The sequence below is a fragment of the Diabrotica undecimpunctata genome, chromosome 3 (assembly GCF_040954645.1).
Source record: "Diabrotica undecimpunctata isolate CICGRU chromosome 3, icDiaUnde3, whole genome shotgun sequence".
Classification (NCBI taxonomy): domain Eukaryota; kingdom Metazoa; phylum Arthropoda; class Insecta; order Coleoptera; family Chrysomelidae; genus Diabrotica; species Diabrotica undecimpunctata.
This window is the reverse complement of record NC_092805.1, coordinates 69,357,495-69,371,672: the sequence shown is the minus strand read 5'-3', so window position 1 is coordinate 69,371,672 and position 14,178 is coordinate 69,357,495. Positions and strand designations below refer to the sequence as shown.

General features: G+C 31.2%; 2 protein-coding genes across 2 annotated transcripts; one reads left to right on the top strand and one right to left on the bottom strand.

Annotated features, from left to right (window-relative positions):
* The first annotated feature begins 8,176 nt into the window (after positions 1–8,176).
* On the top strand, positions 8,177–8,908 carry LOC140435856 (uncharacterized). The gene has a single exon (XM_072524572.1). It carries the CDS (start codon positions 8,177–8,179, stop codon positions 8,906–8,908), a length of 732 nt encoding a protein of 243 aa, XP_072380673.1.
* Positions 8,909–11,861: 2,953 nt separating this feature from the next.
* LOC140435855 (uncharacterized) lies at positions 11,862–13,703 on the bottom strand. Its single transcript, XM_072524571.1, has one exon. It carries the CDS (start codon positions 13,701–13,703, stop codon positions 11,862–11,864), a length of 1,842 nt encoding a protein of 613 aa, XP_072380672.1.
* Positions 13,704–14,178: the final 475 nt, after the last annotated feature.

The following is a 14,178-nucleotide window of genomic DNA, read 5'->3' as shown; positions in this document are numbered from 1 at the left end:
TTACCAATTCTTTAAAAATCTTAAAGTTGGGTATTGATCTTACTGACCCCATTGAATCTGGACTTAAAATTATGGAGCCAATAAAAAATATAAATAAGACGACTTATGGTCTGACTATGGAGTTACTTTATAGGTATCCGGGTGTATTAAATGGTCAAATTTAACGAAAATGTCCGTATCCACTACGTTGAAGTCAATTGTCCATGAAGAACTAAATATTGGGAATTCATTGCTTCCGATAGAGCTAGATTTCATCGTAGAATAGAAGAATTTGCTAAAATTATGAATCCCATCTTTCAAGAAAAGTATAAAAATAAAATTATTTTAAAATAAAATTTGTATTTTTGTAGGAATAATTACATAATTTGTATTGTACATTAAATGTAAAAATTAAACACATTTATAAAAAAAACTGTTTTATTAATATTTTATTACAAAACTTAATTTACTACATTAGTTTTATGAATCCATGAATTATGTGTGCTATCCATTCCCATCCATTTTACATATAGGTATATCCTACCTTGTTGCCTTTCCTCCTTAACACCTTTTCCACTAAATAAATATCAGGAAACCGGGTTTTTTGTAATTCTTCGCTGTAAAAAGTACCTTGAATTTCTTCTTTTCGTGAATCTTCCAACAAATAAGTTACTGGATTGGTTTGCTTAACTTTTCTTATTCTAAAAATCTCATTTGTCCAGTTGGGCAAATAACCCTTAATAAACAAACTCCTCTGTTTTGAAATTCGGACGTAATCACCAACTTTTAATTTACGTTTCCTGGGATCAATGGTTTTAAGGTAATTATAGGCAGTTATATTTCTGGCATTTTTTTCATTGACTTGGCTAGGTGCAAAACCTGTAGTTAAATGTTTAGTATTTTTGTATTTTTTAACAATATCAGAAAGATTGGTTACCCATTTATAAGTCCCTTGTAAACTAAACTTCTTCCACAACATTGATTTTATGGTCCGTATCACTCTTTCCGCTATACTTGCCTTTAGATTGGAAAATGTACTATAGTGGTTAATATTGTGTGATTTCATAAGAGAGTTAAAATTGGAATTGTAAAATTCTTTTCCCAAATCTGTTTAAAGGTTTTTTGGTAGCTTTTTCATTTGATTTGGAATTTTTTCCATTACTTTAGTATTTTCACTCCCAGTTTTTCGTTTAACCGGTTCCGCCCACACAAATTTACTAAATGCATTTATAACAACAAGAATATATTGGTACCCCTTATTCACTTTAGCATAAGGAATCATTACGGCTAAATCTGCTTGAACCAAATCGTGTCACCCTTTTATGATTACATGTCTTCTTCTATAATTTTTTCGCGCTGGTCTATGTATCTCTCTAATTACTTGACTTTTAGACATTTTTTTCTAAAGGACATTGGATAGTTATGTGCACTAATACATTGGGATGAGTGCCCAATTTAAATGAAATTTTATCACCTTTCTGAAAAGTTTTACCTATTAATTCATGGTATTTATACTGTACAGAATTTAATATGACTGGGGCGTCAAATGCATAATGTTGTATGCTCTCTATTTTTCCATTTACGGAGAAGACATAAGCTATTCCACCATTTTCAAGAACGTAGTAGAACATAGTATTCTTTATTCAAATTTAATTTTTTTTCCTCTTAGTGTTAAAACGAATTTACTGTAAAATGTAGAAGCGTCGCAAACAAAATATAGTTTACTCAATTTTGTTGAATCTTTACATGATTTTAAAAAATGGTTACCAAATTTACTTACAGGCATTTTGATAATTATATCTACACTATCGTGTTTATATATCTTTTTCTAAAGGACACTGGAGAATAAAGTCTACAATTATTAAAGGTAATTTGGTTAACTTGAATTGAATTGTATATCCCTTTTTTATTTGAACCCCAACCAATTCATTCAATTTATATGTTTTAGAATTAATTTTAACAAAACCATCAACGTAAAGTATTTTTAAAACGGAATCAATTTTACAACTAAACGGAAATGAAAAAGTGGTCCCCATGTTTTCCAAAATATAATAATTTTTATTAATTTTTAAATACTCATATCTTTTTATACGATAAAAATATTTGCTAAAAAAAGTTTTTGGATTAGCTGTGAAATATAAGGGTACCGAAAGGTCATCATTACAAGTTTTTGACTCCGATAAAAAGTGACTTCCGAAACGATTTATTGGCATTACTGTATTATTCCACCTTCTCGAAGTTCTTCAATTATAGATATAATTTCATTTACGTGTCCGTCGTTTCCCGCAGCTTGTGATGCGATTAATAACCTTAATCTATCTATTATTTTATTAAAATCATCAAAGTATTTATACTCTAATGGCTTCCCACTATATTTTCTAAAAAGTGCACCACCCCTTTTTTAATGTTTAGTTATAGTGTATTTTTATGTATGAGAGAGTAATAAAACAATAAATTATGTATGCAAATCCCTAAACTGTTGATACGGGTGACTCAATGAAAAACAGATATTTGTCAACAAGTTTACAGAAGTATATAGGAAAACAATTTTAAATTGAGTATGACCACCAGGTATAAAGGTTGGAGCAGAATAGAATACAATAGTTGTGAGGGTTACTAATCCCTAAATAAGGTTGCCAGTGTCGGAGTAATGGAGGTTAACAGGTACTAATGAATTTGCAAGAAATGTAAGATGTTTATTTTATTGGTTATATATAACCAATAAAAGTTTAATAAGTACCTACCTATTTGCAAAATAAAGTTTAATTCTTTAGATAAAATAAAACGTTTTATTTTATCTATTTGCAAAATAAAGTTTAATTCTTTGCCTATTTGCAAAATAAAGTTTAATTCTTTAGATAAAATAAAACGTTTTATTTTATCTGAAATGAGTGCATTCCACGAAGTAAGGGTTTCAACAATCAAACATTTAATTCTTTAATTCCAGGAATCTACGACAGTAATTGACTAGATAATTACCTTCTAAACTTATTCCACAGAAAATGTGATAGTGGGTTTTTCCATTTTGTATATAGGAAGGTCCAAGTGGCGTATTCAAAATTCTTAACAGTTTACTAAAAGTAGGTACTTCAGTTGCAAGGTGCAGTTTATTGTGTATACTAGTGTTATGGAAAATTTGGAAGTGCAGTGTAAACGCCGAAAAATTGGTCCTCTAACAGTTAATGAAAAAACATTAATATTTAATTGTTTTAAATCATTTACAGACAAACGTTTATGTGAAAGTGTTGATGAGACCGTTGAGTTAGTTAACAGTACACTTGGTGTTGGGAAATCTACGATTTACAGAGATATTAAAGAAGAGAAATGTGGTAGTTTTCAAATGCCACGTAATGCTCCAGGGAAACCAAAACTTCAAATAGAATATCATTTTAATGAAGGACTTCGACGGAAAGTGCATGAATTCTTCTTTAGACAAGAATTTCCAACATTGGATAAAGTTCTTGTCTCAGTTCGAGATGATAAGGATTACCCAGAAATGAGTCAAAGTACGTTATGGAAACTTTTAAAAGAAATAGGCTTCCGATGGAAAAAGAATCCCAGAAAGTCTATTTTATTAGAAAGAAGCGATATTATCATATGGAGAAGACATTTTCTAAGAACCATAAAGGAAATGAGAAACCAAAAAAGAAAAATATTTTATCTTGATGAAACATGGATCAACGAGGGTCATACACCAAATAAATTTTGGCAGGATGAAACTGTTACAAGTCAAAGGCACGCTTTTGTAAATAACTTATCTACTGGTTTAAACCCACCATCAGGAAAGGGACGCAGGCTGATAATAGTACACATTGGCAGTTCAGACGGTTTTGTTGAAAGTGGTTTATTAACTTTTGAATCAACTCGTACCGGTGACTACCATGAAGACATGAACGCTGATGTCTTTCAAAAATGGTTCGAACAAATGATAGATCTTCTTCCTAAGAACTGTGTAATAGTAATGGATAATGCAAGTTATCACTCCAGACTTATAGAAGGACTGCCCACAACCAAGTGGTTAAAAAAAGACTTGCAGAATTGGCTGAGTTCAAAAAATATTACGTACCATCCCGGATCTATAAGAAAGGAACTTTATTCGTTGTGTGCCCTTCATAAAGAAAAATTTAAAAAATACGAAATTGATGAAATTGCCAAAAATCGTGGAATAACAGTACTTAGATCCCCACCATATCATTGTGAATTAAACCCGATTGAACTGGTATGGGCACAGATAAAGAGTGAAGTTTCAAGAAAAAATACCACTTTTAAAATTCATGATGTTAAACAGTTGTTTTTGGAGGCCGTAAATAATGTAAAACCTGAAAACTGGGAAAAGGCAGTAAATCACACTATTAAAGAAGAGGAAAAAATGTGGAAGCTGGACAATATTACTGATAAAATGATCGAGCCAGTTATTATAAATCTTGGTTCTGAAAGTTCATCTTCTGAATCTGATTTGGATTTGTAACAAGTAGCTGTAAGTTTTATATTAATATTTTTATTCATCTATTTAACATACCTTAGACGGTTTTAAAAACTCTTTTTCTCTTTTGTAATTTTTAAAAATTAAAAAAAAATGTGAATTTTTTAAAACCCTTTTTAATGTAGGCCAGTCAGTTCTAATATAGTGTGTGATAAAAGAGGTCACTTTTGTTTTCATACACATAACACTTTATAACACTGAAATAATTCATTTATTTTTTACAATTATTCAAAGTAATTTTTCAATTAATCTTGAGCACGCCCATGGAGTGGTCGGAGCTACCAGTTAAAATTATGCTAATTACTCTCTCGTTCATAAAAATAAACTATAAATTTCGGGTAACCGGTCCCTGCGCTAAATTTCCAGGAAGTGAACTTAAACGAACTCTAGATGGTTGTGGTCTCGTTTCCAAAGCTGGTTTAATAATAAAATTATATTTATCCTTTATTTTTGACGGAATACTTTTTATAGGTAAGTCAGGATTATTGTTTCTATATATCGCATTTGTTCTACGTAAAATATCAAAGTATTCATTAACATCTGTTTTTTTTTTAAACGATACAGGATTTGTTTTTCAACAAACAATGGAAAATTTTTCAGTTTCCAAATCATGATAAAGTCCTAAATCATGGTCAAAATCACCTTTTGTGTCTTCAATGTTAGCTTTCATATATTTCTTTGGTAAGGGTGATGTATAGTTCTCATAAAATTGATTCATTATATCTGGATTTGTAATCATTTGATTAAATTATCTAAGCGTATCTTCAAAATACCGATTAATATCCTCATCTGTGGTATTAGTTCGTCCTTCTGATTGAAAAGTTTCTTCTGGTTGTGCGGTGCTTTCCCTTGGAATAATAGATTCATCTCCAAAGTTGGTAGGTGTTTTTGATCCCCCAGGAAGTATACTTGTATTTGGAGAAGAAAATGCTAAGCGATAATTGGATTTTCTCATTTTGTAGTCGTTTGGTGTACTTAACTTGATTGGTTTTTCAAAAGAATATTGTGGTTCTTGTTTAATAGATGGAACGGTTTCCAGTTTATGTAAAAGTTCATTCAGTGGTTGAGTAATTGGCTTATAATTTTTTTCTAAAGCAGACTAAGATTGAGCTATATCATGTTTTAAACTACGATATTTTTTCTTCAACGCTTGTCGTGATAAAAGCAGTTTTCGTGTAACTTTAGGATCCATTATGTACTAGGAATATTAGTTTAAAGCCTTATATACTTATCGAACCCACACCGATATCTACCCGTTGATTTGGGAGAGTCCTTATCAATGACAAGAAATCCATATCTGTCTTTCCAGCAGAATGAGCACAAATCTTTAAATTGTTGGAAAGTCATATCTATATTAACGTGATCGTCAAAGATATGTTTTAAATTTGTAAAGTCTTGTTGAAAAACTACAAGTAAATTAGAATTATCTCTAATTAATTGTTTTGGAATAGCGCTATATGTTTGACATAAATAAAAGCAATCTATATGTTTATGCCTCCCATAACAAAAATACCTTTGTATAATTTTTTGATCACATGATGGAATATCATCAAAAATAACTACTGAATTTTCTTTAATTTCATCAGGAGATGGTACATTATTGGAATCATTATATTCTTCGTAGCCAATTTCTTTTATTGGCTCAACCAAGTTTCGCAAATATACATACTTGGGTTGATACAACGACTTGGAATATAAATATATATTCTCAAATCTTAGACCATTTGGATGCTCAATTAAAGACAGTAAAACATTAGTTTTGCCACAACCACTTGGTCCAACAACTAAAAACCTTCTGTTGGCACCAAAAAGATAGCCGTGTTTTACATGTTGTTCCTCTGTAACCTCATCGTGGTTAGAAATAGGAAGAGAGAGCTTTTGCTGTTCAATCTTCATTGAGAGAATGTTTCTAAAACTTTGGGGTATATATAGCCCATCAACTATATATAAGAGGGACCATGAAAAAAAAGTTTCAACAAAGTATAAAAAGAAAAGGACGTGGAATATTAAACTCACTAATTAATACGCTTCCATTAGAACTTCATCTTCCAGGATATTCCTATTGTGGACCAGGAACTCGTTTACAACAAAGATTAGAGCGAGGAGATAAGGCAATTAATAAACTAGACGAGGCTTGTAAATAACACGATATTGCATACTCTACAAATAGTGATTTACCAACCAGACACAAGGCGGATAATATTTTAGAAAACAAAGCTTGGGATATTGTAAAATCTAAAGAGGTCCCTTTTGGACAGAAGGCAGCTGCTTGGTTTGTTATAACCGCTATGAAAGGAAAACGTAAGTTGGGAATGGGTCTTAAACGCAAAAAAGGTGGTTCTCTTCGTAAAAAAAAAAATAAGAAAAAAAGGATCATTAAAACACCAAAGAAAGGTGGATTCCTCCCCCTCCTTCTCCCCCTGATCGTTGCTTTATCTGCTGTTGGCTGTTGGGGGCCTTGGTACTACTATTTACAAGACTATTGGAGATGCAAAAGCTAATCGAATTAGTCTTGAAGAACAAAAACGCCATAATCTAGCCATGGAACAGAAAGGCAAAGGATTATATCTAAGACCTTATAAGGGCTATGGATTATACTTGAAGCCTTATTCAAAAAACTAAATCTTCCTCATCATGCTTTAACAAGTACTGCTATAATAAAGCATGGTAAAGATCTTCCTTTGTTTAGAGGTGTGTATAAGAAATAATATGCCAAAAGAAATTTATAAAAACGAGTGTGGTGTTATAAATTTAGATTCTAATCGTGGAGTCGGAACCCACTGGGTAGCTTACGCGAAATCTAAGTCTAACGTAATTTACTTTGATTCTTATGGGAACTTACCTCCTCCAAAAAGCGTAATAAAGTATTTTTTAAGTAATGGCGATGTAAAAATATATTATAATTATGATAAAATTCAAAACGATTTATATAGGTGTGGTCATTATTCACTGGATTTTCTGTACAACTACTATAAATAGCAAACGTTAGTTGGTTACGTTTTAAAACAATGTCTTTCAACCTTACGCTTACTTGAAACGCTTCAAATTTGAGTTTTAGTTTTAATCCTCCGATTTACCTTGAAGATGAATTTGATTACGAAATTGGGCTAACCAATTTTTATAGTTTTAATAGTATTCCAAATATCTATGAAAACAATAACCTTTTCCTCTGGAATATACGAAATGTTACTTATACCTATAAATTACCAAAAGGATCTTATGAATTAGATGATATAACAAAACTTATAAAAGAAAACTTGAAAAAGAGAGATAGCGATGCCACTATAGAAATTACTCCACAGTTGTCAACCTCCAAAGTTATTATTAATAGTAATAGAGAAATTTCATTTCTTCCAGCCAATTCTATTGGAAAATTATTTGGATTTAAATCAGGGCTACTAGCAGCAAACCAGATACATATTTCAGATAATCCAGTGGAGATTTCGAGTGCAAACGCATTGTGTGTTGATTGTAACATAGCATCGGGATCCTATTTAAACGGGAATCCAGTTCACATTATCCATCAGTTCTTTCCAACCGTACCAACTGGGTATAAAATAGTAGAGGTACCCCAAAATATTTTGTATTTTCCAATGAGTATTAAAATTCCCGCGGACCGAAAACATATATAAGGACACTACCACAACCTTCTAAAGTAATAACATTATCAAATCGTCGCTTTCTGCAATCGTTGGGGTTTAAAGTATTGGTATAATGGAAATTCTTCACGTTACTGGTCAACCTTTTAATGATAACACTATTGAAGATTATCAGTTCCACACTTATCAACCATACATTCCTGGAAAATTAGGATACAGTGATGAAGTCCGTATCGTAGTACAAGATTTGGATAGTTTGACGTTTCCAGCAAATAGTTATCTCTATATTGAAGGTAAATTAGCCACACATGACAATAAAACACCCACCAAAATAAAATTTATTAATAATAGTATAGCTTACTTGTTTCGTGAACTACGTTTTGAATTAAATGGAGTAATAATTGACTCAGTACGTGATGTAGGATTAGTATCAAGTATTAAAAACTATCTTAGCCTTAATGAAAATCAAAGCTTGCTATTGGAAAATGCGGGTTGGTTTCCAAAAATGAGTAGAATGGAAACTAATAGTGAAGTCCCTAAAAACAGTGTTTTGGTGGATTCAAATGGAAACTTTAATGTGTGTATACCTTTAAGATTATTATCCGGATTCTTTGAAGATTTCAGAAAAATTATTATTATTATGAACATGAAACAAGAATTGATACTTATTCGATCAAATGATGATATTGATGCAGTAGTAAGCGAAGATGAGACTGAACGTCCGAAAATTGACATTACTAAATTATATTGGGAGGTACCGCATGTCACTCCTAGTATTCGAGAACAGTTGCGACTAAACAAAATTTCACATACAAACCAAGATCTACCTATTAAATTTCGAAGTTGACAAATGATTGAATATCCAGCCCTAAATAACTCTACACGTCACACATGGTCAGTGCGGACTAGTACCAAAATAGAGACTCCACGACACATTGTTGTTGCTTTTCAAAATAACAGAAAATCAAAATTAACAAAAGATATGAGTAAATTTGATCATTACACTTTAAAGAATATTAAAGTGTTTTTAAATTCTGAAAGGTATCCCTATAATGATCTTCAACTAGATTTTAAGACTAATAGGTTTGCCAAACTATATGAAATGTTTGCCAATTTCCAGGAGAGTTATTATCACATGACCTTAAACCAACCTGTTGTGCTCCGTATAGAATTTGAGACAGATGAACCAACAACCTCTGATATATCAGCCTATTGTTTAATACTCCACGAGAAAGAATTTACATATAATCCCCTAACTAAAATAGTAAAACAATTGTAAAATATTTATATGTTTTATGTATTCATATATTTATTATATTGGACATGTATATACAAATTAGGGACAGGTGTATGCAAATTAGAAATAGTATTAAAACTTAATTGTATCCAATGAGAGACTTCCCGTATGAGAACAGATATATATATAATGTATGGGGTCAGGTGCTAATTATGACATTATATGTGAAACTCTCTCATGCGCATGACTGAAAATTGTTTTAAAAATAGAAGTTATGCACTACACACATTCAGTCTTTAATCATGTGCTTAGTAGTAGATGTTCAAGGTTTTATTATTGAAAAAGATAACTTTATCGTGAAGGAAATGGCAACATATGATGGTAAACAAATCAGTCATTTTTTTTCAAATCACCGTATCCGATGCGTTTATTAAGTTCTGAATATTATAATCAAGCTGTTTGGTTGATGAATAACCATCATGGTTTGAACTGGAATCATGGATTTACACCAGTACACCAGTTTCATAATATTATCCAATATTTGACAAAAAATGTTAATGCTGTTTATGTCAAGGGGCGAGAAAAGGCACTGTACATCAAAAAGTATAGTTTATCCCTAGTTATAGAATTGGATGAACAACCAGCTCTGCAGAAAATGGATGCAGAATGCCCATATCATTCAAACAGTGAAAGTGTATGTGCTTTATCTAACGTATTTTATTTGTATGATACTTTTATAATGCAATAATAAAGCATTTTTTTTACATTTTGTTTTGTTAATAAAAAATCTTATCTTATTAAAAAATAATATTTTATTCGATAAATTACATTAATTGTTATATCTACAATTTAAATTTTGATGTGCTAGTTTACACAAATGACAACTAGATTGAGCAGGAGCGAATCCTTCTAACTCCGTTCTCCACTCAGGACGATTAAAATGAACGAAACATGGGAGACCAGTTTGAATTTCAAAATCCTGGCAAAATTTCGTGGGTAGTATAGACCATGCACGGAGAAGTTCAATTGGGTCTACAAATTTTCTTACGTAGGCTAGGCTAAAATATTCCAATTCTGTGGTCGTGAACTTGTACAACGGTTTTTTTGGATGCTCCGCCATCATGCGAGACCCTGGGCAACAATCCATCTTTATTAAAACGGTTAATGTTCCTAAACACCAAGTCTATCCAGTTTTGCTCTTCGTATCTGGAGAGAAAAAATAGTCTCTTGTCTTCTTTTTCTTTTGGCGTGTAAACTTTACCTGTACGCAAGCGCATCACTCAAACACAGCTTTGAAAACTGATTAAACATATGTTGTTTATCTTCATATTCACTTTTTAACTGGTTAATACGATTATTTATATAATTGATATATCTCTTACTTTTGTAAAATAGAATATCACGTTTTAACCTTTTAATGCGTATACTAAACTGATTAAGCCGTTCACAAAACCGGCTTGAGTTCATACTGTTTACATTAACGACCTTTCTATACTTTTATATCCTTCCTAGTCTCATTGCCCCCCACTCCTAATGATATATTGACACTAGGTTGTACCGGTGAAGGTCTATTAGATTTTATCAGCTCGCGGGTTGTTAACTCGTTCCTGTTAAAACTTGTTAAGCTAAATCATCAAGCAGTTCGTTTAGACTCCCTTCACAAACTATAATATTAGAAATTCGTATACTTATAGTTTAATTTTGTATTGAGGTTGTTTTGTGATTTATGTAAACATGTCATATAAATATTGGGATAATTTGGTTGATGTACTTTATTATAGTGATGAGGAGTGGAAAATTTTTTCAAGACTTCCTTCTTATATCGTACGACAAAAGCTTTGTCTTATTTGTCGTAAAATGTCTAAAGCTAGACTTATTCCAAGAAACTTAATATTTAAAGGGTGGAAATTAATATTTGAATTTTGTGCATTTTGTAGCGAGACTAGACCTATGGGATTATCTCATCGATTTGTAGGTTATCGTGATGGGTTAATGGAATCTCCACCATATAAACGGGACTCCCCTCGTCCAGAGTTAGGTTTACCATAAATAGATGGTAAAACCTTGGTAGAGATTATTATGATGGTATCATTAAACTTTATTGTTTTACAAGCAATTTTGGGAAATTTGCTCTTAATTCAAGAACCAATCAATGTCAGAGAAACTTTTGTGTGTTTTGATAGTAATGGTGCACTAAATGATACGTGGCCGTCAAAATGGACAAGAATGAAATCATATCCGGAAAACAATTTTTTACCAACTTTACAAACTGAAATACCTTTAAACAGCACCAAATATAAATTGCGTTTTAGACATTATAGTGAAAAAATCACTGATTCCGGGTGGTTGCAACTTTATAATGAAATACCTAAGAAGGAAACAGTCATACCAATATTTTATTATATAGCTATATGTTCAACTTTCTCAATATTTTTTGTATTATTAGAAATAATTAAGGTTTTAAATAAAAAGATTTGTTCATACACTTGGTTTTATTAACATACATTATATCCAAAAATTAAATAATTAAAATAATATACATTGTTTACAAAACATATAAATTTTACAAGTATGAATCATACTGGAATGCATCAATTTGAAACAATTCCTCAGTGGGAATATTATCTAAATCAACTAATGTGGGGTGTATCAGCTCATTTGCAACAGATAGAAGATCATCTATGGTACCTTTATGTTGATTAATTAAAAAATGCCCCCAAGCAAGAGTAGATACATCTCCAGGAATAATATATCTCTTATCATCCTGAGGTGTTAAAGATATTTTGTTTCGCAATTCGGTGTAAATAGTGTACATTTCTGACCTAAAGAAATACATTTTTTTAAAGATGGCGGCTTGATTATAAATAACCCTAATATAATCATTTAACTGTAGTTGGTTTTTAACAACATGTCTGGAAACACCTTTAGCTTTTTTGATAACTGTGTCAGCCTCTATACAATAAGCTTTAGCTCTGGTGCCATAGAAAGCTTTCAAGGTATTGGTGGGAAATTCATTTTTCATGTTTCCAAGTATTGACTCGGTCTTGTATATTCCGTGTATATTATTCTCCATATAGTTGGATGTATCAAAATAATGTATATTTTTGTTCATATCATCATAAAAGTTTGGTGTTTCTACTTCTAGAATAAGTGAGTCAGTATCTGTATAAAGAAGACTAGCATTATTGTGGTACTTTTTTTTAATGTATCCATAAAAAAAATTATATATGAATGTTTTAGATATATCCAGAATAGAAAAACCAACGTACAACGGTTTATCGTAAATGATCTTTGTTTTATTCAAATTAATAGCAACTAAATTTTCGCTGAATATTGACAACGACTTGAATTCTGGTTTAGCAATTAAAGATTTTGCTCCCAAAGATCCTCGAAAATTCTCATAATGAGAACATAGACGAATATCGTTTCTTCTGTTAATATTCTCAAGTGACTTACCGAATATAGCGTTGACAAGGAGCTTAAAAAGATCACGCTCAAATTCATTTTTGGCGTTGTTTCGGAGAAAAGTATTTAGATCAATATATTTTTTTAACCACATTGATTGGGAAAATTCTAGTATTCTGTACACTTTTTCTAACTTTAATCCGTACTGTATACATTGTTTTAAATTTCTATAGTGTATTACATATTTTTTTTTATCGTATAAATTAGGAATCAGTTTTTTGTATTTACTTTTAGGTGGTACTATTGACTCGGGGCAAAATGGTAGCTCGTTATGTTCGTCGTGAACATTGGGTGGGTAATGCAAGTCTACTTCTAGTACATACCCTTTTTCGTAATCATTTTCAATATTAAATACATTAAACTGTTTAATTTCTTCATCGCTTAACCATCTAAAATTTCCCCATGGAAGAGGTTGACTCATGGTAGCGCCATAAAGATTGGTGGCATCTAGATACATAATACAAGTTTCAGGTTTAGTTGAATCGAAATTACTTAAAAATCTGTTGTTTGCAACAGCTACTCTTTTAACACAAGAGGCAACACCACCCCTTATCCCTTTTTCAAAAAAGTGTAACATGTCAATATCCGTTAAAAGTTGAAGCTCAATGTTTGTATATTTCAACATAGCATCCCATGTTAAAGATGGGGCTGTAAAATAATGTACAGGATCCAATTTGTATTCTTTGAGACACAATTTTCTAAAATTTTCAAAAATATCCGCTAGGAGGAGCACATATGATTTTAAATATAGCATTCCATAATCTGTAATTGTTTGACATTTAAAATAATCCCAAACTTCTTGTGCTCTATCATAATCTTCTTGTGTAATATGTTCTTCTCTTAAATTATCATAAATTTTTTCTTTAGGTGGTAGATGTTTTTCTTCCAATTTCATAAAACTATCAATATATGAGTATGGGAATATACCTTTACGTCGCATTAATCCAAACGCTTTTTCATCCGGAAAATACTTTCTGACTTCGTTACATTGATTAGACTGTAATATTTTACTTAATTTATCGAGAGATTTGGCTAAAAATCTAAATGAATCTACAAACCGCAATTTTAAAAATACATTAATATTGGACTTTTCAACTAAAACAGATTTTGAAAACGAAATATACTTTTCTTTAGTTTGAGCAATTGCTGATATATGTTCTCCATTAGTTGCTAATTCCTTACTAAATAGATGGCAATCGTAAAATGATAAATTATGACAAAAAATTGGAATAAAATTAGGTACCTTGAAATTTAAATTACACGAATTGTGGGCTGCACCCCTCTACAATCCAGTAAGATGGTCATGGTCCCTGACTTTGGTTTTCAAAAACGTTAATGGCTTCTGACAAATAGAACATTCGGTAGCATTCTAAAAATTCTGATTTTCTTGTTGAGTTAATGGAATCATTACTTTG

Excerpts from the sequence above, each read along its gene's own strand:
- LOC140435856 (XM_072524572.1), top strand. The coding sequence starts at position 8,177 with ATGGAAATTCTTCACGTTACTGGTCAACCTTTTAATGATAACACTATT.
- LOC140435855 (XM_072524571.1), bottom strand. The coding sequence starts at position 13,703 with ATGCGACGTAAAGGTATATTCCCATACTCATATATTGATAGTTTTATG.